The sequence below is a fragment of the Lissotriton helveticus genome, chromosome 7 (genome assembly GCF_964261635.1).
Source record: "Lissotriton helveticus chromosome 7, aLisHel1.1, whole genome shotgun sequence".
Classification (NCBI taxonomy): Eukaryota; Metazoa; Chordata; class Amphibia; order Caudata; family Salamandridae; genus Lissotriton; species Lissotriton helveticus.
Genome location: NC_136068.1, coordinates 1,071,593,615 through 1,071,618,967, shown reverse-complemented (window position 1 = coordinate 1,071,618,967; position 25,353 = coordinate 1,071,593,615). Strand labels below are relative to the sequence as shown.

At 45.8% G+C, this 25,353-nt stretch overlaps 1 protein-coding gene across 1 annotated transcript; it reads left to right on the top strand.

Annotated features, from left to right (window-relative positions):
- Positions 1-516: 516 nt before the first annotated feature.
- Positions 517-25,353, top strand: CBX4 (chromobox 4). Its single transcript, XM_078654041.1, has 5 exons — positions 517-768; positions 1,385-1,428; positions 2,248-2,313; positions 13,716-13,782; positions 22,468-25,353. The coding sequence occupies exons 1-5, from the start codon at positions 700-702 to the stop codon at positions 23,812-23,814; spliced, it is 1,593 nt and encodes a 530-aa protein (XP_078510167.1). The 5' UTR covers positions 517-699; the 3' UTR covers positions 23,815-25,353.

Genomic DNA, 25,353 nt, shown 5'->3' with positions numbered 1-25,353 from the left:
GGGTCGCAGAAAGAGTTGTGTGGTGTACAAAGTGACTCTTCTTTCCTCGCGTCGTGCCTACTTTTCAGTTATTCTATTTTGCTATTCTCTTTTCCAGATGTAGTTAACACTCCCCTTTTTAGCTTCTTCTTCTTGATTTTCTGCTTTTCTACCTTGCCCTTTCGCCATACTTAATTGACTTCCCCCTGTACTTGTCTCATTTCCTGTTTTCCTATCTCGTTGCCATCCTTTCTTTCTTTGATTTTCCCCTCTCCATATCTGCAAAATTTTTCTCGTTCTGTCTATCCCATTCCCACAGCCTTCATTCTCCCTCCATCCCAGGCGGACTTCCTTTAGCAACGCTCCATCCTCACCACTCATCTCGCTGCCCGTCCCCGCCCCCTCAGATCAGCGCCTAATCAGCTGCAGCCAAGGCCACGGAGTGACAAGTAGGCGGTGTTTTGACGTCACGCGTCGGGTCTGCCTGAGCTGCACTGCAACCGAGCGTCAGACTAGCCGGAGCGGGCGGGTTCGAGGCTGCGGGCTGGACTGACGGGCAGGCGGGCGGGCAGGCGGGAGGCAGCGGATTACAGCCTCCGAGGGGGCGCGAGCCAAGAGACGCTGCACGAGGCGCTGCCCCCCACCGGCACGCGGAGGAGGACAGCGGCGGCGACATTCCTTGGCCCGAGCGACTCCAGCCGGGCAGCGGGCTCCGCAGCAATGGAGCTGCCCGCGGCCGGTGAGCACGTCTTTGCTGTGGAAAGCATCGAAAAGAAGCGGGTCCGTAAGGTGAGTCTCCCGATGTTTATTTTAGGTGTGGAGCGTGATCGGCGGGGGGATGGTGGGGCAGGTGCACGGAGGTCATTGGCGCCGTACCAAGTTCCCGAACGGAGTTATGACGCTGATTTTAAACAGTAAAATACGAACCAGCAATAGCTGCCCTGTCCAGTCGTGGCGCTATGCAGCACTTACTGCCTCCCTAGTCCCAGAGCCTATTTGTGGGCTACCTGGAGAACGACAGGGCGCAGAAAGGGGTGTGGTGTGCAGAGTGACTTGTTTTCGGGGGAAGGAGGGTGTGTGCAATGCATGGGGGATCCAGCCTGCATAGCGAGAACGAGGACAGGGAGAAAGTTCTGCTGAGCATAGGCGCTGCAGAGGGTTTCCATGGGATGCCCCAAGGGTTTTCAAGTGTTCAGAGGATAGGTCGATGATTTGGGATGCGATCGTTCTGGCCTGTTGACAGAAAACTCTGGGGTGCACGCATGTTCCAACGACACTGAGGTTAAGGTACAAGACCCGGGGCATGGAGGGCGAGGTGGCTTGAGTGCACGCCTAGTGCCGAGTGCATGGAGGAGGTTCGTGTGCACAGGAGGCATCACTAACCGATTATCGCTTCCCATTGCAGGGCAGAGTGGAATACCTGGTGAAATGGAGAGGATGGTCCCCCAAGTAAGTATGACCTGAGCATTGAGCTTGGGATCTAGAGGCGCCTCTGCGGCCTTTCGAGGCACTTGGTTTATAGGCTGCGTACTGAAGAGCTGCACCCACTGATGTTTTTAGAATGGGGCGTGACAAGGTGGTAACATGGGGGAGGAGCAGTGGACATCAGGAGAACATGGCTTCCCTGCTTGAATATCGCAGCATTGGCTGCGCAGTAACCGTAAGACGGATCCTCTACCATGTAATCCTTAAGGCATCACACTGCGTGGGATCCCGCGGGTGTTTCCGTGTAGAAAGCCCACCGCCCCCATTCCTACAGCGGTGGGTGCAACCTCCTTTTCAGTTGATCTTGACTGGTGCGACATTCCCCGTCTTTGCTTAGACGTATATTTTAAGGGAGTGGGTATGAGGGACCGCCTTGGAATCTGCTGCATACAGCACGACACTGTACATCCTGGAGGGTACTGTCAAAGTAAATACACCTGATGGGTAAAGTGATGCATACATTACAATAGTGCTTCTTGTTCAATTTAGCTTTGCTGTCACTCGAACCTGCCGCCAGAGGGCACACTCCGCAGCAGGTCGCGTGGGACTTTGCGCCATCATTTAGTGGCAGCACCTCGGGGGTTGGCCCCTATATAAGATGACATGAGCGGGAGAGGGGGTGTGGTCTGCTCGTGATGCAGGAGTAGGTTCACTCGAGGAGAGCCCTGGTGCTCCTGGGCCATGTGTGAGCGCACAGTGCTCGGGTTGCATTGGGGGCTGCTTCTTGTATTGAGATGAATTCTTGATTTAATCACGTATTTTATTTCCTTTTATCTATTACAGGTACAACACTTGGGAACCAGAAGAAAACATCCTCGATCCCCGGCTCCTCATCGCCTTCCAGAACAGGTTAGCAGCAGCTCTTCCATTGTTACCAAGCGCTATGCCAGGGTGTGGGGGCTGGGGTATATGATATCGAGCTGCGGGGCCGGCTGTAGCTCTGTGCACTATTGCCGGCGGGTGCAGGTCGGCTGTGTGCTGAGATGGTCGGCGCTGGGACTGGTGGTTGCATCTCGACACTGCCTTGTGATTTGTGTACATTGGTCCAGAGTTGGTTGCAGAATGGTCCTGTGCTGTGCGGGTGGTTGGTGAACGTCGGCCCAGACGGTGCTTGTTGTCTTCGAGCTGGGACCTGTCGCTGTGGACGATGTTAGCTGTGGTGGCGAGTCGGCCCTGTTCTGCTGGATTCTGGCTGCAGCCCCTTGCGCAGCAGGCCGGGCCTGCCCTGCTGTAGTTGGGGAGGATGAAGCTGTGCTGCGAGGGCTGGGGCAGAATGCCCCCTGCTGCTCAGGGGTAGGCCGGCCGTGCGCTGTTCATTCTGGGGGAGGAAGGCCAGTCCTGCACCGGGATTGGCGCAGGCCGTATGGGGGCACGCCTGCCCCGTGCTCCCGCATGTCCTTGTTGCTTTGGTAACCGTGCCTCCTTGCAGTTGCCTGTTTTGCTCGTTGCAGCAGAAGCCTCGGCGCTGGGGTCGGGTTGCGCAATACTCTGCGTGTGCTGTTCGGCGTCACGAGTGGAGTTAACTCATTCGAGGCTACAACGTCATCGTCATGCAGCCATCCAGCCTGTCTGTCAGAACGTAAACACAACTGCAGATCGTGTTACCATGGAAACATCCAGACTGTCTGTACCATCGGATCTCATGCAATAACACGGGCAGACTTTACCAGTTGATTCTGTCGTTTTGGACTTACACATGCGATTGTGCCATCAGCTCCTCTTAACAAGAATTAACTCATTCACAGCCTGGATAGCGTAACCAGCGTTCTTATCATGCACCTGCCGCTTTGGAGTATACTGTCCAGTCACCCTGCAACACCAAAGAAATTGTGATAATAAATAGACCTGCCAATGTTTTCTACCAAAGGCTGTCACCCTCAAGGGATCTCATGTGCCTTTCACCATGGTATAGACCACTGGAGGTATTGTCATGCAATGGACCAGCCTGAGACCGGCACCAATGCCACCCGAGCCTGTGCACATTGTACAGTCCGGCGGGTCTGTATGTATATCGTCAGAGGTAGTCGGCAAACTCGGCATGAAATAACCTCTCCAACTTGCATGACCCAAGCGCATCACCCTGCAGCAAGCCAGCTGGTTCACCCGTGCCCGGCACCATGGACTTGCATATCCAGTTTGCAGCATCAAAGCCTGTACTCCTCCCCATAGGATGACAGAGCAGCCCGGCTGCGATAAGAGTCCACCGGTGTCATACTCCTGCGCATTCATGAGCCCGAATGGCCCCAGCTATCTGTGCATTTGCTTGCACTGCTCACTGGTTCTTATGATATTTGTATATCACATTTGCAAAACGTATTATCCGAAAAAATCCTGCCAGCAGATAGCATCTCAGAAGTTATATACTCTTTTAACCCCAGTGGCCGAATCATTTGGGAGCGGTCTGTTGCAAACCGGCATTCAGGCCTTGCTTTCGAAGAATGCGCCATGAATTCGTGGGAAATTAAAGGAACACATGCAGTCTGGCCTGCTGGGGATAGACGGAGCTGTCTGTGGGGTAGCTGGGTCTGACCCCAGCCCTACTGTATTTTTCAACATCGTCAGGGGCCTGTCTGGAAATGCCCCCTTTCCTATAGGAGAAACTCTACTTCTGCACTCTTTGGCAGAAGTGTAACAGCACAATGACGGGCACCTGTAGAGAGAGGTGTGTGTGCACTGAGGTGATTTTCTCTTGACAGTACCATACCATTTCAGGCTGGGCATCCACTGCATGGACGTAATATTTGTGATTCCTCAACCCACTCTTTCGAAAGGAGGTGGTCCAGCTAAATCTGCGAATGGTGCATGGGTGTTATTGTACATCTGTAGTCTCTTAACCAGTGTGGCTAGACGCCGCCTCGTTGCTCTCTTAGTTCAGTTTCTGCTGCAGAGATCTGTGTATTGCCTGCGGTCACATGTTATAATCCTGAGCGGGCTTGCTCAACCCTTAATGTTTGCTAGTTTGACAGCATGAAACCGAGGCATACAGAATGACACATTTTAAGAATGAGGTACTGTGTGCAGACATAAGATGTTATTAAGAAATGTGGAGAAACCCAAGATATGCAGTTCTTATGGAGGGGGTCTGGAAGGTCAAAGGGTGTGGAGATTCCAGGTGAGAGAAGGAAGATAGGAAGGGGATACCTCCAATAAGGAGCAAGGGCCCTCACGCACCCGAGAGGTGTCATGCTTCATCATAGGGCAGATCCTCGTTGGGCCGGCGCTGCAATGCCCAACAGGCCCCACAGGGGGACTCTTTGCCGGAGGTCTTTTATGTTGATTTGCCTACAGGCCCTAGAAGATGGGGGGGGGGGGGGGGGTTGGAGCGGATATGTAGTGAGTAGACTAGGAGTGAAAGTGAAAAACAGCCATGAGTGTCCAAAGATACTTTCTTAGCTGGTTAAAAACTGACTAGGAGAGTCATGGCTGGCCAGGGAAATTAGACCTGCTGCCACCCAAAACGTGGGGTTAAAAGTGAGAGTGGTCAGTGGGTTGACATGTTTCATGCACTACTGTAGTAAATGTTTGCTTTCTGCAATCGTTTTGCTCCTCAATGTGCAACTACAGGAACGCGTGGATCTACTTACTCAGTCACACATCTATCTATCAAGCTTGACGCTGTGCCGTAGAACTCAGCCAGCCTCCCTGCAAGTGGGCATGGTGTCTTTGTAAGCCTAGTCACTGGGGGTACATGTCTATTTGCGCTCCCTTAACTGTGGGGTACTTTAGCGATCCACCTCGACATGTATACTAAACTCTGGGGCACTTTGCTTATCCACAACGGACTTTATCAGTATGCTGATGATTCCAAACTCTGGTTAGAATTGTTGTCCTGGGAGTGCTTCAAACACAACATTTACTGAATGTGGTGTGTCCTATTTCCTCAACAGTAAACCCATCGATAACATTCAACTGTATTTTGGAAGAAGAAATGTCAGATCTGAGGTCTGACAAAACTTAGATTGTCGGTCACTAAATCACCACTATAAATCAATTTCTCTCTGGGCTGCAAATTCATTAAGAGCATTTTGGGAACGAAGATGAGTATCTTGGTCGAAGCAGTCACTGGACAGTTCCTGGGGAAGTCATTTTTGGGATGAGATCATCATATTGATAATGTACCTACTGGCCCTGGCTTGAGAAATGCTGTTGTTGGGGCACGGCAACCTGTGTGTCGACATCCAAAAGCATAACATGACTGAACATAGCAGAGAGCATGGAAGCCTTACATTGTATTGTAATTGCATTTTTATAGCACTTACTACTCCTGATGAGGCGTCTAAGCTTTTTTTTGGCGAGTAGCACGCTACTCGGGAACCCATAAAGGATTAGTGGTGAATCAGTATGCTGAAAAGCAGCACACTGGGCATACATACTGACCCAGTGTTCACATGTACTCGTTGTAGACATTCTAATAATCCAATCCCAAATTTGGTCTAACCATTCACTTACCACACTCCACATCCTACAAACCTGATCCAAGGCCCACAACAACCATCACTTATCCTTTGCGCTTTTAAGGTGGCAAATACTGATCACAAAATCCTCACCGGGCATCATGATATAGTTGCTCTAGAGATAGTTTGTAGATAGCCAGGTTGGCACGTTTTGCTGTTCCATTTTAACTGTTCTATTTTCCAAACAGTTTATGAAGGGGCTATTCCTTTTGCATAGAAACACTACATTGTAGACCAGGCATGCATTTGGTGTCGCTTCCCCATCATCTCCAAATAGAGGTGATCCTAATTGTGGTTGGATTAACAAGGGTTTTCATATATCTGACATTCTTGTAATTCATCACTTAATTTCATTTCTTTTTTACATAGCACTAGTAAGTAGCCCCCACCCCCAACTCAGCAATACTATAACTTAAAATTAAATTTCCTTCTGTCTATTCACACGAAGGCTAAGCCACCCATGTGTCTGTTCAGTGTGCAATCGATGAGAGGGCAAGCCAGCCCTCGAACCATCCTTTCTCTGCCACACCCACCAGGTAATGGAGTTCACTTCTCATGATGCCCTGCCCAAGTCTTAATCTCATCGACTCAACCACTGTGGGTAGATGTAGAATAAAAAAGCTAGCCAGTCGGTGTTAATAAGCGGTATTTAATAGGAACTTTTTCTTCAGTTGTTCATTATAGAGTCTGTACTGCCACATGAATGTCCCTGACAACCAGGTTGGTAACCCTCGCAAGGGGACGCAAAGACTCCACAAACGCATCCGTGCTCTAACCTGATAAATGCACTCCATAATGTTAGAACATGTTTGCACCTCTGGTTAACGTATGCAGCATATGTCTGCTGCACAACTTCACCATCTAAGCATTAAGACGCCTCACCTAATCATTCATAAACCTAGCTGGTATGCTTGCTCCCTACCTTCTCATGCAAATCGTATCAGAGCACGCTACGAGTACCTTCATGTCCGTTTACCTAACTAAGAGGATTCACATAAACTTTTTCAACCTCATTTCACCAGATCGTTGACGCCATGGATACATTTGTTTGGCGACTGGAGCACCTCAAGAGATATTGATTTAGAGACTGTCTTGCACAGCTATGCAAACCACAAATTTCAGTTGTCAAGCCACTTGAATGTGTTACCGGAGAGCTTCATAGCTTATGTCATCTTAGACTGTCAGAACCTTGCTGCAGTATATGGCATACATGAGTGGCTCATCGCATAGACACAAATGGAAACCACGGCACACTAAAATAAAGCACAGACAAAGTTGCTAGAAACACATTCAAGAAAATTATAGCAGTTCAATGCACACATAATGTTGAAGACCACCATCCCAACATCTTCTCCTGACTAGAACTGAAACCGGCCCCTTTGATTGTCACCTTTATCGGGAACGCAAAAAGTTATTTGGATTGATGCAGATCACTAACATTGCAAAAGAGAAAACGTTTGATAAACGATAATGGTGTAATACAACTCAGTTCTTTTGCATTACTAAAAAGGTGCTCCGCCACATTGCACATTTCAATGGAATGTAAGAATAAGTAGACAACTGAGAACTCCACTGAAGACAATGAAGTAGCTCCGGGCTTTGTAATGGCTGGTATAAGCCTGAAACTCCAACATTTCAATGTTTCTTTTCTGTGTCTCCCCTTTTAATTTAGAACATTCAACCCGTATTGGGTGGAATGTTCTAATAGCCCTTCTGCCTCGGGCTATACTGGTTGTAGGCCTCTCGCCTGGGGTTCTGGCCTATAGCTCTGATTCGGGGCCTTTAACAACCGGTAAAGCCTTCAGCAGCAGACTAGCAGGCTGTAATGAGGCTCTCCTTGTGGTAATCTCACATGACAGACTAGGAATCAGTGCCAATCCCTAAATAGACAATAGATGTGGAGGGATCAAAAGCCTTCTCACTCGCTACTGGTACTCGCTAGTCTTTCCCTTAAGTTGAATGAAGTTATGTAATGCTACTGTGCACTTGTGAGACGTCTGGGCATCTATGAGAAGGGAGGAGTCAGACTAATTAATGGCATTGTTTAAACCCATGTAGTGGCTAAACACTGCATTCAATGAATGTACTGAACTCTTCAGAGTATGTGCAAGATATTGCATAACCCATCATGATACATTTGTCATAGTAGAGCGGACTCTCTGAAAAACGTGCAAGTAGAAATCACCTGAAAGCACCCAGAGCTAATCTTAGGGCTGGTTCAGTGTTAGTCTTTGGTAATGGTGTGCCCTGATCCAACTTTCAATTTCTCTATGGCTTGAACCAAAAATTAGTACATACTATATACGGTGTGGGTCAATTACATAATTAACAAATGTGCCTTTCGGCAACAATAGTTTTTAAATCAATCCTAACTTCTATGGTTCTTTTTTTTCCTCCCACCCAAACTGTAAACAAACAAACCCATCCATAGAGGGGTTTTCTGAAGGGTCCCGCTATATTCCATTAACCCATCTGTTTCTCGAGTATTTGTTCTTGACATTCCTGGGTTAGTGGACACAGGTAACTGTTCTTACAGCTACTGCTACCCTACATGCTGATAGCTGGAATCCTGAAACCTTCAGAACACCTATAATATAATTCCTTCTGGGTCCTGTGATCTAAGTATCGATTAAGCCATGATAACGAAAAATTCGATCTTTACAGTGGATGGCACATTGCCATATTCAGTGGCACTAGTTCATTGGCTCCTTGTTCTTTCGACTTCTTTGAACAGTGAGATTCTGGATGATGGCAAGGCCATTGAAGAACAAGTGTATCTGATTTTGCAGGTGCCTGCAGAGTGGGTGGGAGGCCAGGCAATGCTATCTGTGGGAGTCCTGAAACAGTCCAACTATATTGTGCCTACTGTGTTATCCCACATGATGCCTATCTAAAATCATTATCATAATTGAGCCATGATGTGCCCCATAATTGTGCTGTGCCTTTAAAAAAATTGTTTGAGTAATAGAAAAGCTGTACGACCAGTTCAAAGTTGTCTTATGCACATGGAAAGCAAGCAGCTATTTAGTAATATTGTCCTCCACTTCCTGTCTTGTATTCTGCAGACCATTTGGAGTCTGGTGATACCACCCTCCTCTACTTTGCCCTTACTAAAAGGAAGATCTCACAAAGGGCCCTTCCAGAGCTTCTCTTTAGGCTTCAGAGTCACTTGGATAGAATAGACGTCGACCTTTCTATTAATTGGCTCTCATCTAGTTCTTCTGATCCCTACTTTTTTTTAGGTTTAAAGTGTAATGAAAATGTTTTCTATGCAGTCTTTCTTCTTTGGTTCAGCAACCTTCAGCCATTGCCTTGCAACATTGTCAATCACATCTTGGATCGGCCCACTGTTGGTTCTTTATGCTTCACCTTCCAATATAATGCAAGAGAGGCTATTTTACATCTGAAAAGTATACTCTCACATTAGGCTTTAAATTAATTCTCATCCATGCGTTTTATAGGAAAAAAGGATGCTTTTTGTTTGTTTTGCGGTGCAACATGCATTTTTTAGTCACTTTTGTAAGTGCTCGAGTGCAAATGTCAAACTTGTTTACTTTGTTAATGCTTTTTGTCTTGCTTTGCGTCAAATTGTCATGGGAGCCACAACTGTCTGATTTCAAATAATCCTCTACTTGCCCTGCTCCTTCTACAGTTGAGCCAGAACACATCCTTCCTCTTCTATGACTGGCATCTGCATTAAGCCCTTGTGATCCAAGCTCTGTATCGCTGGAGGGACCGATTGCTGTAGTTAAGGCAGGAGTATGGGCAGTCGCTGACTTTGTTGAGCCATTAAGTATGCCCACTGGAAGAGGTGTCATTAGGCCATTGCGAAGGAAATGGCCAAGTAAGCTGAGCCAATACACAAGTCTGCAAAGCTCTATTTGAGGAAGAGATATTTCCTAACTTGAATCTTAGGTGCTAGGATTTGCTTCAATATAACTTACTGTAGGGGGGATGAAGTTTACAACAGTCGCCAACAAATTTGATATCTGCAGTGGCAGAGTGCTGTTGCCCTGTCTGTGCTGTGAGAACATGCTGCTGCTAATGAGATGTGCATGGTGCCGCCAAGATCAGCAGCCATGGTTGCAGGTTTTTCCATCAGTGCCCTTGCAATGAAATCTAACAACCCCACATCATTGCTGCCAATGCTGAGTTGGAAATCCTTTCACTATGAAGAATGTCCTCTTCACTTACCAGACTCACTGCTGAAAAGTAAACTTTTCATGGTGTCTCGGCGCACAGACTTCCTTGATATGTATGGTGCGATTTCACTATAACTTTTCTTTCTGGCTGCTTTGTTTGTCTTCTTAACTGGCTGAAAAGGAACATCATGCACATACCACAATGCATTTGGCTTCTGGCCAGAGTCCTCTATCCTGGCCTTCTTCCAAGCAGTAATTTGAGAATCTATGTCAAGTGAGTTTAGCTCATTGCTTTGACCCAAACTCTTGGTTATGCTAACCTAATTCTGCTAACCGAGGCTCTTCTACTACTAGCCAGATTCTCCTCTGCCCAGCACCCGCAAAAAATGTGTTCAAGTCTCTTCAAGCAGCTCACAATGTCTACACCTGATTTCCCCCATCTCACCTCTGTCCGTCAGTGTGCAACCGACCGGCAAGGAATAGGCCCTTATCAGGCCTGTAATAGGGCAACCAGTCGGCCTTCAGAAGTCTTGAAGACTTGTCCCACTGAAAGCAGAGGTAACCAGCCTGGTTTCTATTCACCCCTTGTACCCCGACACTGGCTTGTTCGGCAGATGTGAGGCACTCTTGAGGGCGACAAGACTATAGTACCAAAAAGAAACCCATGTGTTAACAGTGGCTTTGGGTCCATCCCGGACCGTGGAGAAAGGTTACGGTTATACCACTGGGATCTGGTCATGCTATGGCTATGGTGTCCCACTTCGGACCTGACCTCTGCTAACCCTGCTTCCTAGAAGCAGAACTGATCCTCGGGTGCAACTGGGTGACAAAAGAACAAACCCTGTTTGTCCTAGAGGGAGATGTAGACTTTTTCAGTTGCCCCTGCTCTCCTAAACCTTTCGACCAAAGAGTCCATAAGGAGGAGGGGCAGCACTGCCGCACCTTAACCCAACCAAAATCCACTGCTCCCAATCCCGTTAAGCTTAAAATAAGTTATTTTGTGTCGGAGTAAATCGCCCCAAAGTTTGGTATACCCTTCCGCCAACCATGAGGGTGCAGCCATACTGTTAGAAACACTCCCAAAAACGGAGATGAGATGGAGATGTGGCCTATGTGCCAGAGTGGCGGACTTTGGAACAGGGAACCAGGTTCGAGTATGCTTAAGGTTATCTCCAAGTGTTCTGAGGCTGTCCTTTTTGTTTAAGCCTAAACTTTCATGTTCTGACAGTTTGTTGGATGTTTGATGCTATTTTTGTACCTTTAGAGACTGAATTGTGCATTATGAGGCTGCACTTTGTGATGCTGCTCTGGGCAATTGAGGCTAAGCCCAAGGACATCACTCTTATTTGTGCAGTAAGTGCCGTGGCACCATGTCTAGGGATATGAGGGGCCCACCGCACAACTGCACCATACTTTCGGCTATTTCTTTAACTACCCAAGAAAGGGGAGGGCAGTTTCTTTGCTTGTATTGGGATCATGGCACCCTTGCTACACCACTGGCTATACCTGTGCATGAGGCTGCACTGAGTGTTCTAGGTAATTGCTTTTCATTATGTACAACTAATGGGTATTTCAGATGCATATAAGAATGTATCAGTGCATTATGGTGCAGTACTGGATATCTGTGACCACACCTAATCATAGCATGGTTGCCCTGGACATTTGGCTGTGTACCCGAGATGAGTTGCCTGTGCCAGGGAATATAATGGATGTGCCGGCGCTTTAGAGCTTTGAGCATGATGTGAGACTATATTTGGGCACATGCGTTTGTACTTGTTGGCATGTGAACTGTAGCTGGGTATATGATGCAACACTTTCTATGGGCTCGACGGGGGATCAAATTACATTTTCAACTTTTGTTGTTGTTTTATATCTCACTTACAGTAGTTTTCCCACTTGAGTAATTGATTCCTTTGGTATCATCAGTATCAGATACCTAGTGAGATATTTTTTCTGGCGCCATCTTGGCTGGCATAATTGTGACGGTACTACTGTGGTATCGAGGTGAGTGAAGTCACTATGCTACCCTTGTAATTTTGATGCATTAACTTCCATTGAAGGAAACCCACCTCTCCCTCTACCCAATGCTCACTCTCCTGTACAGCAGGAAGGAGCTGATCTTATCTTCTCGTATCTACTCACCTACCCTCCCACCACACTGCATACACTCAGCATCGTTGTGTGCACCAAAGACCTGTAACCATGCAGTCGCCATGTTTTAGCTGAACTTTGCTCTCCTAATCGTCACATTATGGTCCATCTTACAAGGCTGGTAGATTCTGGTGCGAGAGTACCCGAAGGCTGGAATCCCTGATTGGGGGCCGATACCCGTAGCAAATTCCGAAAATTGAGGGTTTAACCACAAGGCCCGTGAAATACCTGGCTCTTTTCCCTGTGTGTTTTTCCAGAGGGAGAGAGTGATAGAACTGGACCTTCCGTGGGTTATATCCATGAGCGTGCTCGAGGCAGAGGTGTGAAAGGGCCAGGCGGAGAGAGGGGCCATTACCCCAGGGCCACCCTGCTCAGCCCGGGTCAAAATGGACTTTTAGAGTTCTAGCAGCGTTTCCACCGTGTCATTTCCCATTAAACCACTGGGTATAGATAGAGTGAGATAGTCCGACGAGTGAGGCTTTTGGTATTCGGTAGGGTGTAAGGTTTTCTAACCATTTTACTGTATCCGACACTAGTGTCGCTGACGAGATATATCTGTAATTGTTGAACAATCGCTTCTTGCATTCGTCCGGGCCCTTGAGATCGGTTTAAACCCGGTGTGGCTTTCTAAATGGCAGTCAATTTCCGGCTGTTCTTTGGACGATGATCTGAGCAGCGCTCGCCCGTTCCAACCCCCTCTGTACGTGGAAGCTAATTTTGCTGCTGAATAAATAGATCGGCGCCCCCTCCCCCTCTCTGGGCTGAGGTGGTGCTGTTTCAGGCAACGACTCGTTATGTGAATCGTAATGAGGTCATTAGCATGTTGGCGGAGCTGATGGAGGCTCTCCTTGTATTTGGGATTGATTAGGCATTTGCCCAATAGGGCGCTTTTCCCCTGTGGATGGGTCTGGCCTCTCTTCCTGGCATTGGACAAGCTGCCCCTTGGCGCGCAGGTCACGCATACGTCCACCACCAAGATACGCCTCGGTCTTTTTCCAGTGCTGGGAGCAGTCTTGGAGGATTGGTAGAAGCTGCCCCGAATTAAAGAAACATTTTCTTGATTCTGTGTGAGTGATATAGCTTTGAGATTCTCAAATAAGTTTGATTCGTATATTTGTTGATATTACACAAAACCGCCAGATAAAAACCTTTTTTCCCCCACGGCAACCCGTGTATAAACCCCATTATCGACGTTTTTTCGGATGTAGAATTCAGATAAATAAACCCATCTCTGGTTGCTGACGGCTCTCAGCCCTCCTGCCCCCTTTCATTACTGCTGCTGGAAGAGTCCTGTCCTAATCTAGCAGTGATGTGTTGTTGGAGTGTATTTGCTGTGCGGTTAGCTGCACCCCCTCCTCCCCCCCCCCCCCCATCCCCTCGGAGCCCCCCTTCATAGGCCGCTGATGTGTTAGATGGATTGTTAAAGGTGGTTTAAGGCTTTGCTGCGGTGTTGGAAAGGTTGTCTTAATTGCATTTGTTATTGATTTTTTCTTTCTTTCTGCAGGGAGCGGCAGGATCAGCTGTTGGGGTGCAAGAAGCGAGGGCCCAAAGCCAAGCCGGTGCTGGTGCAGGTGAGACTGTGACATATCTTCCTCTAACACCCTGTTGTACATATGTGGTGTCTCTTATGGTGTTGCAAAGCACACTCCAGGGGCCAGTAGAGCTGTGGAAGCGACAGCCGGGTTTCTGGCTCGCCTACCTCTGCAAGGAGGGTAGGCTGGGTGAGTCAGTATAGCCTTGCTTGGTTGTGTGGGATTTTATAGAAAAATGAATTCCTAGAATATCGGTTCTGGGAAGCTATTTCATCAGAGCTGTTAATTGACAATTTCTAAAGGAATGGTATTTGCCATTTTGTAGACACCCATTATGTATATTTTCTTTTTTGAAATTGACATTTACTTGTTTTTAAGTGTTTTGTCTCTTGGTTTTTCTGCCAAGTTTTTTTTTCACCTCTCTCCCAAATCCTGGTACTGGGTGGTCTCCTGTTGTGTGTTTAAAGAGTTGTCCTCACCAGGGTTCTGCGTTCCCAATCGCCTTCCTACTGCCCACGGCCCCCTCCATATTCTGTCTCTCGTAATCTCCTTTTTCCATCCCTACCCAGTTTATTTTCTAGAGGTGAGTGGAAACCCTCTTTAAACACCTTCGTTTTTCATCCTCTCCCATGCTCCCTCCTCACACTTTTGTGTCTCCCTTCCATACGATTAGTTACATATTTTTTCCACCATTGATATTAAATCCATGTTCTTTATCGAGATTCTCAATGGTACCCAGACATTTTTCCATTTAACATATATTTTTTAAAAATGTTTTTAGTAATTAGCTCTTTTTAACTGCTTTTATGTTGTTTTTTTTATGTTGATCATATTCCATTGCCTTTAGTTTGTTTTTCTTTTATCCTGGTTTTTGGTAATTTGGTTTGTCAGTTTTCTATGAATTTAGGTACAAACTTTTAAAAGGCCAGCCTGACTGGAAGAAAACAATCCGCCTCTATGGCTCACCTGCCTCGGATAGGCCGATAGGTCTGGGGAAGTGCCAGGAACAATGGTATATCAAAGGCTAGTGGGGCTGACCTATGACTGGCCTAGTCACATCGGCAAACCTAGATGTTTCGCATGGTTTTCCCACATATCTTGTCAGCATCAATGCAAATAGAATAACGTGAAGGTGAAGCATATCCCAGAGACTGCTTTGAGGGAGTGCGCTCTGAGTTGTGCTCTTGACTTGTAGTGCACCGTAGATGTTATTGAAGCGGTCCAGCGGGTGTGTTAGCGGGGGCTCTGCAGCTTTAAATGTCCGTGCCAGGCCGATCCCGCGCTTTGTCACGGTGACTTCGGCAGATCTTGTTTCACGTCGAACAGTGCCGGGCCTGTCTCTGCCCAGCCCCGCAGTGTGTCCTAGTGTAAACAGGCTGCTGTGTGGGAAGGAGCCGTTCTCGACTCGGAGGGAAAGAGTGGACCTTGTTCCTCAGAGTGAGATGCTTTTCCCTGCCCCCACTCCTCCTTGCGTATCCAACCATTCCCGGACACCGGCCGACCCTGGAGTCGGTGACCAGCAATCTGCCTGGCTAGTCTCGTGACTACAGCCGTGGCTGATGTCGTCCCTGCGCAAATTGAATCTGTCTCCGAGAGCTGCCTGGGCATGCCAGACATCTGAACTCAGCAGAACAGCTCGCCAGACTGCTCGGAGAACGAGTCCGTGGAAGCCCTGCTCCCTCGGATGGATTATTTCTGTGAACGGAGCATTTGAATGCTTTCAGAGCCAGGAAGGCTGCTTCAGCCACCCCGGGAAGTGGAGGGGGAGGGTGGGGGCTGTAAAGACCTAGTGCGATTTACCAGAGGGTGGGGTTCTGACAGGGTAGCGGGCTGTGGCAGTCGGTCTCATGTCAGGTGAAACCTCCCATATGACTGACTTCCCCCTTCTGTTTTTCAGTGCAGTGCTCTGACACTGCGTGTTCTGATTGGCCCCGCCAGCAGGGTGTATCATGGCGCTGAGGATGGCTGGGCCTGCCCCTCCTGAGACCGCCCTGCCTGGATAAATACACGCCCTCATGTATTATTGACAGATCTGTTCATGTATCAGTGGCATCCCTTGCGCTGGTGAAGCCTTTCCCGTTGCAAGCAGCTGTCTGCCCCGGGCACCTGCTCCTGGGGGGGCTCGGATATTAGCCATGAATGATTTACGTGTGTAAGGAAAGCCTCTGTCGCGCGGAATGGCTGCTATCCCTGACCTCAGGTGGGTACTGGAACAGCCCAGGGTGGTACATCATTTCTTTATTGGACCGTGGGAATGACTATCCTGAAAGGGGGGGGGGGAGGTGTAATTCAGAAGTATATCCACGTGGTGCAGCTCTGAGAACACAGTTGCTTCAATGCACATCTTGGCTTAAAGGAATGGCTGCCCTGGAAAGTCTGAAAAGGTGGGTTTTACTTCTATCATCTGCTGGAGTTACACCTGCCTTACCTCCTGGAGCCTGTGTAGTACAATAACCGCTTTTCATATAAGCCTTGACAAAGAAGCTTTAGCCATCAACAACAGGTTCTTAACTCCCTAAGCCAAGGCCCCTAGTACGGGTATTCTCCAAGACTGACTACTGCAACGCACTGTTTCTCAATGCACAACAAAAGGTCCTCAATAAATTGCAAACAGTGCAGAATGCAGCAGCAAGGACACTGCTATCCATCCCTAGGTTTGCATCGGTCTCCCCCTACATCCGACAGCTGCACTGGCTACCGGTGAGGAGCCGTATCAAATTTAAAGCTCTATGCATAGCATACAAGGCTATCCATGATCATGGACCCCTATTTTTAAGAAGAGCCTTCCGACCGCTTGAACACACAAGAACCTTGCGGTCATCCTCAGCACATTTACTCATGGTCCCCCGTACAAGAAGGGCCAACTGGGGCGACAAACGCTTCTCAGTGGCAACAGCCATTTTGTGGAATACGCTCCCTCTACATATCAAGTGTGCTCCGACTCTTCTGAATTTTAGAAAGAAACTAAAGACCTGGTTGTTCCCTGCCTAAACCTCCATACCCCTCACCCCCCATGAGAGTTCTGTATCTACAGCGCCGAGACACCCAAGGGTATTTGCGCGCTTTAAAAATTGCCTAAATAAATAAAATACGGGTATGCAAACTAGTATTTTCTTTTTCTCGCAAACATAGTATTTTTCTGAAACTCTAAAAACTACACAGGGATTGCAAAGTGGGGCTTGCACAACCATTTTTTTGTAGGCAAGTGTAATTCGTGTTGTCACTCACGAGAAACAGCTAAGCAAAGTAAGCATTCCCGTACAAAGTACTTAGGAGTTATCGACACCATCTCTCAAGCGAATACCATGGAGGTACGTAATATTAGGAAAAGAGGACAACTCCGTGAATAAGGCTAGTAACCCTTACCTGGGTGAAACAATGCTAACCTAATTAGAACTTTGCACACTCCTGATGTTTGCTTAGCACTTTAGAAAGTGCATGCATGATTTTATAAACATTAATTTACAGACCATGGAACAGCGGGAGAAAGTGGTTTGCCCACACTTAGCTTTGATCTAATAGTGGAAAAGCTAGGATTATAATGCCACTCTCCGGGCAATACAGTTGACAACAACGGTCTTCTTGTTTTTTTCTAACTTCAAGCAATCCTGTAATAATTGCTTATTTTGTATAATGATGGGATAGGCAGATTGAGATACATTTTGATTTAGCAGTTGATGTTTGGTTTGATGTCTAATGAAACAAATCTGGAAGTTATGTGTAAATGTTTGCAAAAGTAATTGGTATAGCTTTTAATAAGCCTTCTGAAGTGCGACTTGCATGCCTCCTAAAATGCAAATAATCTGATATATATTCATACAACACATGAAGGGCTGCAATACACGTGTAAAAAGTTAAAGGGAATATCCTATTGCAATGCAACTCGGAGGTTACAGTATTGTCGTCCTCCAACTCCTATTGGTAGAATTGCACATTCTTTACCACTTCCCATGAACCCATGTCAATCAATTCTCCTCGGATGAATGTTCATGCAGACTATTACTACTCAAAGCTTTGCTGTACAGAGCTCTCCTCATTCCTTCATTCTAATCCAAACCATATCATTGCTCATTCAGATAATTTATGTATAGAGTGTACCCAATAACCAGCCATACCTTCCAAACGAGAAACCTCCCTTGTGTCGCCCGTTTGTGTCAGTTGCATTTGTGTCAGTTTCATCCTATTCACGAATAAACGTCTCTGTAAATAGTTTAACCAGAATTCATATTTTCAGAATTCTAAAATATCTGAAATGCAAGACTGCATGTCACTTTGGATGCATGAGCTGCATGATTCACTCTAAAGTTCATGGTCTGTGGTATCAAAAAGGCACGAGCAATCCAGAAAATATATAGCTTGTCCTTTCACTTCATGGTGAAAAGTGTGTACTGTCACCCCATGTTCAGCAGTATGACCTCAGAGTTCTGAGAGTGCCTGCCACAGTCTGCCAGTAAGGAATCTGGTATGGATGACTCTACTGACTCCTCCCTTCTTCAGTCAAATCTATTACCTTTAGCTCTAACATCTTCCAGCTCCTCCCCTTGTTCACGTGCAGCCTGTTCCATTCAATACCTTCCTAATGCTAGCATTTATAGGGAAGTCCAATATCTGGTGTATTTCTTAAATTTCTGAATTCGCACTGCCCAATCTTTTAAATCCTCAGCAAGCTCAATTTGGATAATTGTTTTCTCAAAAGTCAGTATTTAAAAACCTTTATTTGAGAAAGAAGAGTTGATGCCACACCCCTGAATTATTAATTTCAATAATGTGCTTAAATGACACAATTTCTGAGAATTTTGGATTTTATGAAATGGGCAGAGAATTAGACACGTTCTGATTTCCTTATTAGAATCTCATTAATTTCTACGCACGGTAATGCATTTAGATAACAAATGCCTAAAATCACACTCCCAAAGTTAATTATTGCCCCTTAGATAATCAGCATTTGTTCCATAAAAGCTAAGCAGATCTTTACATTTTTCTAGGGTACGGAGTGGGTTGATATAGTAGGTTAGGCCATGTCTCCTAAACTGTGTATCGCTCTGAATGTAGGTACTCCATTCTAGAGATAGGCTCTGGCTTTTTCGTGGTGGCCTTAGTAATCAAGGGTGTTTCTGAGGGGAATTTCTTGTGTCTCTCTGCCAGACAAAAAACAGTGGTTCAATCTCACAAAGGTACCACACCGAAGTAGGTCAGTGATTGGTGGATTTGTTGAAGTGCAGTAATTTGCTTCCAGACTTTCTCATTTGTTAGTAGCTTGAGATGTTACCAAAGTTGACGTACAATGTGATATATGGGTTGCTGCCATTAACAAGCATAGTAATGTGCTTGCAAAGAAAACGTCAGTTCGAACGTCAGCGGGATGTGGTTTCCAAAAAATCTTACAAATCCATTAGGTTGGAGTGGACTTGTGGCATGTGTTCGAACTAACTCAATAGACTTGGAAACAGTTTTTCTCTAAACCACTAATTATCTGGACAGATAAGTACAAGAAAGATTCCTTCTACCTTCTAGTCTCTGGTATTAACTTATAGCTCTAGTTCACATTAGTGAAGGACTGGTCTGTCTAATATCATTTGTCACACATTTTGGTGGCCAAGCAAGGATGATGAAGTTCAGCAGCAGCTAGAAATTGGTCATGCTTTTGATCTGAGTGACGAGAAAAGTACACGCTACACCATAAAGGCATCCAGAGATTCCTAGAAAGGTTTGGGTAACTTATCATTTGGTATAATATGATTTTATGGTTTTAGAAAGAGGTGCATAATATGTTATTGGTTTGGTAGGCTATTGTTCATAATGGATTGAGGTGTTGTTTATTAGAAGTGACAGCCCAAGCTCTGAAGTTCTTGGATAAGATGTTATGCGTGAAGGATTACCAAAACAAATTGTGTTTAGTTTTGTTCACTAGAGATTTTGGACTTTTTGGGTCACAGGATTATCCAGCAATTATCTATGGCATATTTTCATCCTCCGTTCACTGGCTTGAACGAGCAAGACAATTAATAGTTAGCGGGTGTTATGCAGCTGGGTTGAATGCTCAAGATGTATTATCGAAAGCTTTGGCACATGTGAGTGGATACTCCGTAGGGTAACTGGGATAGTTACATTGTTAGAAGAGAATGTAGACTTCAGACATTGTACTAAAAAACACTCAGATCTTCTGTCAGCCCAAAAGGGTGAAACCTGTTGAAAGGAATTAAGCATTTAAGAGCATAAAACGTGAGAAACTAAAAGAGTTCCTTAAAGTTTATGGTCCGGTCAGCTTGATTGTCCATTTTATAGTTATTTTGGTACCTCAAAATGTGTTTTTGTTGCAGGAGAGAGTGAGTTTGTGTGTGGATGTAAGGACTCCAAGGTTAATGTTGGTGTTTGAGATCGTTTTCTCTGTTAAGAACTGGTGTGATATGTTTGTGCTGTAAAGGAATGTCCTGTTCTTGGGAACGCTATGATGCTGGGGTGGGCAGCTGGAAACTGAGCCGCCCAATGCTATGATAGCGCAATGGTGGAAATATCACTTATACAGACTTGTGCTTCTTACCACAGGAAAAAAAAATCTCCTTTAAAATCCATCCCACTGAATAATTGAACATGTTCTGTTCTTTCACCACAGACTACCAAACCCCTGTGTCTAGTATCTTTTGTTTGAAGCTCTTTGTAGATAGCTGCTACAACCATGTGTTATATATTTAACCTGTTTTTAATAAAAGTGTTCCTATTTGTCAATGTAACTGCACCATAATACACATTGAATTTAAAAAGAAATACATAGGCGGTAATTTTGTTTGTTAAAAATATTTCACAGCAGGTTTTTTTTAATTTGTCCCATTGGTGACACTGCACTCTTGGTGATTTCTTGATTTCTTTGGTTTAAAGATAGAAAATGTAAAGGCCAACATTCCTGTGAACTGTAGTGCACTTCCGTGTTGTTAGCAGAGTAACTATATGACTCTTGGCCTTTGAGTATCCTGTCCTAATAGCTGTGTAGCACCGACGTATATTTTGCATGTTTCGTCATGTGTGCGCTGCTTCACGTGGTCTCACGTCATGAATCCAAGGCATGGCATAAAGCTTACCCATATCACAGGATCGCCTGTGGTTGGCAGGGGCTACTATCCTCATAGAAAGAAGGGTTTTAATTGGAGCCTTCTTACCAGTAGCCTGCTTACAGATGCACCACAGCATAAAGCTTTTTTTTAAACCCAAGTGTGGAAGGCCTTGAGCTTCTGTCCTGATTTGGCAGCAAATGTTGGTCGAGGCCGCTCTGGGCTCTCTAGATCACGGAGCTGCACTGGAGGCTTGCCTAGTCCTAGCAGAAAAAAAGGGTCCCTTTAAGTGGGGGCTATCTGTATGAATCATCCAGCCTTCAAGTTGTCCTCCTTACTCATTGATTAGCGTTTGTAATTGCAGTCCGAGGGCGCGCGCAGAGTTAAACTGCGAGTCTCCTACCCCTGCGTGGCGGTGCGTCGTGCCGTGCTGCGTCAGCTGCTCTCTGTTTACAAAGCAGAGACGGGTTTCAGGTTACACGGCTCAGCGCTGGGAGCTGGGGGAGTGCATGGAACAGTTTAACCCTCTGCTAGGTTTTAACGGGCACCTTTGATGTTAGGTGATGGAGGCAAATATGAACTGGGGCGTTTAGCCAGACGTAGAGCCGAGTAAACCGTGCCAACATGCACGATGCCTGTGGGTGCATTAGCCCGCTAAGCTGTCTAACGCGCTTATAAACAAGGCTCTGTGTGGCTTGGACAAGTAAATGTATCCAAAAGTCCTATTAGGGGTACAGTTTACAGCAGAGCAGTATTGTGGAAGGGCGTGTGAGTTGATAGGTACAGAAAGTAGTAGTACAGCAGTAGTGTTCAAGTTTTTTTAATGACACCCCCTCGTTTAAAACTATTCATCGCCCTGCCCTACAGTGGTACTTTCTATTTAAATTTTCCCAACACATTGGGAGCGCTAAGCATATTTAATCATCCAAATATTGCAGGTATGATAAGTTTTCCCGTCTAAAAATGCAAACGACTACATGCCGTGGTCCATCTGCTCTCCCCGTAGAGTAAACGTATCCAGTGTTATCATTTTTCAGAAATTTGGGGGAAGGACTTTAGGGTTTATTTGGAGCCCTCTCTGCCATCCATTGACATCTATTCTCAGTCAGAACATTAGTGACAGATGGTGTCACTGATTGCCCATTACAGAGTGGCTCACTGCCTATGTTTTTCTTCACTGAAACACAGCATTGCGTTCAGCATGGTCCCGTTAATTAGTCTTATGCGCCTCCACCTCCCCAAGTTCAAGTGAGCACAGTTTTTAAGTCCCATGGTCTAGAGTTTACAGTCGATATATTCGACCTGCACATTGTACTTTTCTCAATAGTTTATAGTATAGAAAGTATAAATAATGCCAGTCAAAGAGGGTGCATAACTATGAGAGGTCGTAGTTTGTAGGAGCTACGTAGTAGACAAGCCTTCCCCTGTTACTGATTGGTTATGAAAATTAGGAGTAAACTGTTAATATATTGACACAACATGTCTGAATTTTCCATCAAGTTTCTGAGGGCCTCATCACTTTCCATTAATGCGGATCGGGTCTTGGGTGGGCTGCCAACTACCAGAGAGATTTCAGTATTGACAATATTTGTCAAGTTTACGGTTTTAGCTATTACAGCATTAATGCATCTACAAGACAAGTAAGTAATCTGTGCTTTTGTTTTTCTACTCTTCCTAGGTGCCCTCCTTTGCACGGCGCTCCAACGTCTTGACGGGCTTGCAGGACTCTTCTCTGGACAACCGGCCGAACATTGAGCTGAATTCCACAAACAAAAGCCAGTCGCACCAGTATGAGCTGAACAGTAAGAAGCACCATCAATACCAACCCAACGGCAAGGACCACTCGGTCAAGCATCACTCAAATAGTAAGCGAAAATACTACTACCAGCTGAACAGCAAGAAGCACCACCACTATCAGCCGGACCCAAAAATGTATGATGTTCAGTATCCCACTATAAAAGAACCTGTGTCTCAGCCCCCAACTGACCACAAAAGAAATCAATCGGCCAGCCATGTGGATAAGTGGGGGCAGGCTGCTGGTAAAACGTACTCGCCACAGGCAAAGGACCTTTCTGTGGATGCAAAAAGCACTGCTAGCAGCCAGCTTAATGGCAGTGAGAAGAAAGGACTACCAAATGGAATCAGTGTACCCAAAAAGGAGGTGGTGACTACCAATGGCATTGGGGGCAAAATGAAAATAGTGAAGAACAAAAACAAAAATGGCCGAATTGTGATAGTCATGAGCAAATATATGGACAATGGGATGCAGGCAGTGAAAATCAAGTCCTCAGATGACAGCCATGAATTAAATGGCCCAACAGTGAATGGTGATGGTCTGGAGAAACCTTCTGGCGAGAGGACTGTGCAGAAGCCTGCAGAAAAGCCAGAGCATTGGAAGAAACGAGTCGAAGAAAGGATCAGAATAAGTGACTCCAAAGGGCAGGTCTCAGAAGATGCTGATAGGGGTGCATCTCAATTAGAACGGCTCAAACAGACATGCACTACCACAGAGCCAATTTCAGACCAGCCGCTTCAGTTGACAACCAAACGACATTCAGTGCCCTTGCCTTCCTCAACAACCACCTTAAATGGGATTTCTGTGCCCAAGGACACAGGTTGCCAGTACTCCATTTCCAGAAAGCGTTGCCTCTCTGAGACTGAAGTAGAAAGCGAAGTATGTAAGAGGCTGCTTCCCTGCCGGAGCTTCAGTGCACCTAGCAGCCTGGACAGCTCAGCTCAGGGTCCTGTGAATATGCAGGTGGCTCACCAGCCACCAGACATCATCCTCTTGGACTCTGATCTGGACGAGCCCATAGACTTAACATGTGTGAAGTCCAGGCGTAATGATGAGCGGAAGCAGGAGAAAGTGGAGGCCCAAGCAGAAAAGCTGCCAGAGCCAGTGGAAATGCGGATAGAGCCAAATGAGCCCACACCCTCATTTAAGCCTTTTTTTGGGAACATTATTATTACGGATGTCACAGCAAACTGCCTGACTGTCACTTTTAAAGAGTACATAACTGTGTAAGGTGGCAGTACATTGATGGAGGTTTCAGGTTCCAAAAGGCAACTACAAAGGTCAGACCTGTGAAGAACAGAACTCCAGAGTCCAGTGGAAGCACTGAGAGAGCTTGAGGTAGTCCTTGTGTAGGTAGCACCTGCTGTGAATGGACTAATAGACCATACCCAGGATATTCTTGTCTAGTGAGCCCCAATTGACTATATTGTTAAGGGGTGTAACCCAGAATGTTCCGTTCCACATTGTCCCGCAGGACATGTTGAGGTTTTGGGATGTCTACCTATTAGGAAAGTTGCAATAATAATTCCTGCATTTCCTTTGGAAATACATCCTGGAGGTTGGACTGGCTGGTTCACTCTATAGTACTAATTGGGGGTTTTGTGACTGGTTTGATTCTGTTTGCGAGGATTGAGTCACTGGCTATCCTGCTCTAAGTGGGTCAAATGACTGGTCCTCTCTCAGTCTCTGCTCGGTTTCAGAGAGAGTACCTTCTCTCCATGCCTACTGGTGTCAGTTGTCAGTGTGCCACCATGTTGCTGCGCTCTTGTGAAACAATAGGCGCCAACCTATATCTGACCTGTGTGAGTGCTCTTGTGAAACGATAGGCACCAACCTATGTCTGACCTGTCTGAGCCTGTAGCCTTATTCTTCCTCTTATGCTATGATGGGGAAGTATAGGGAGTCATGCCACAAATGTCCCCACCCCCAGGCACCACACTCTCTCTGTTTTGTTCTGTGAGGCTACGTTCCGAATTCAGGCAAACACCCTTCATGACTGCCATCGAAGGAGCCGTAAACGAAGCACTTATCGAAATAAGATTATGGTGTTCTATATTTTAACATTGCAAACTTGTCAAGTGGTGGTCTGACCCTGTTTGTTTCCGTGGTGACCTAGAAAAGTGTGATCAACATACGATCACCATATTCCTCTATTTATATGTAGGTATTTATACAAAAGATATAACTTGTCTAGGTTTTTCAAATACTTGCTCTAGCTGAGGCACCTGCATTTTCCCCAGTCACTTTTATTTTCCTTTTTTCTATCATGCAATGGTTTTGTTTCATATGATGTCACTGTGTCATATATGAATCTGCAATCCACACCATTATTTCATGAGCTGTAATGTCATTTACTTGGTACATATATATATAAATATATATATATATATATTTTGATACTGATGGATGTCGTTTCTATGTGCAAAAAAAAAGGTCTCTATAGGTGAAAATAGCTTCTATTAGGAAATGCTGCTATAGAACCCTTTTAAAATATAAGCTTCCAGTTAACGGCTTGAATGTAAATATAGAATGGACCTGAAACGTTTTAAATGAGTTTGGCGTCTGACTTGGCCAATTAGAGCTGTTTCACAGCTAATTTTCCAAACAGATCACGTCAACATGCGCTTTATCATGAAAACAAAATACTGTACGATGCAATCATTTCAAAGATTATGAAATAATCTCTGTGAGAGCTGTGAGTGAATTTGTTAATATAATGTAAATACATGAAGAGCCTTCCTTACAAATACAGAATATTTGGAACGATTA

Coding starts and splice junctions, on each gene's coding strand:
- CBX4 (XM_078654041.1), top strand. CDS start 700: ATGGAGCTGCCCGCGGCCGGTGAGCACGTCTTTGCTGTGGAAAGCATC. Junction 1,429..2,247: donor TGGAGAGGATGGTCCCCCAA/GTAAGTATGACC, acceptor TATCTATTACAG/GTACAACACTTGGGAACCAG. Junction 13,783..22,467: donor CCAAGCCGGTGCTGGTGCAG/GTGAGACTGTGA, acceptor TACTCTTCCTAG/GTGCCCTCCTTTGCACGGCG.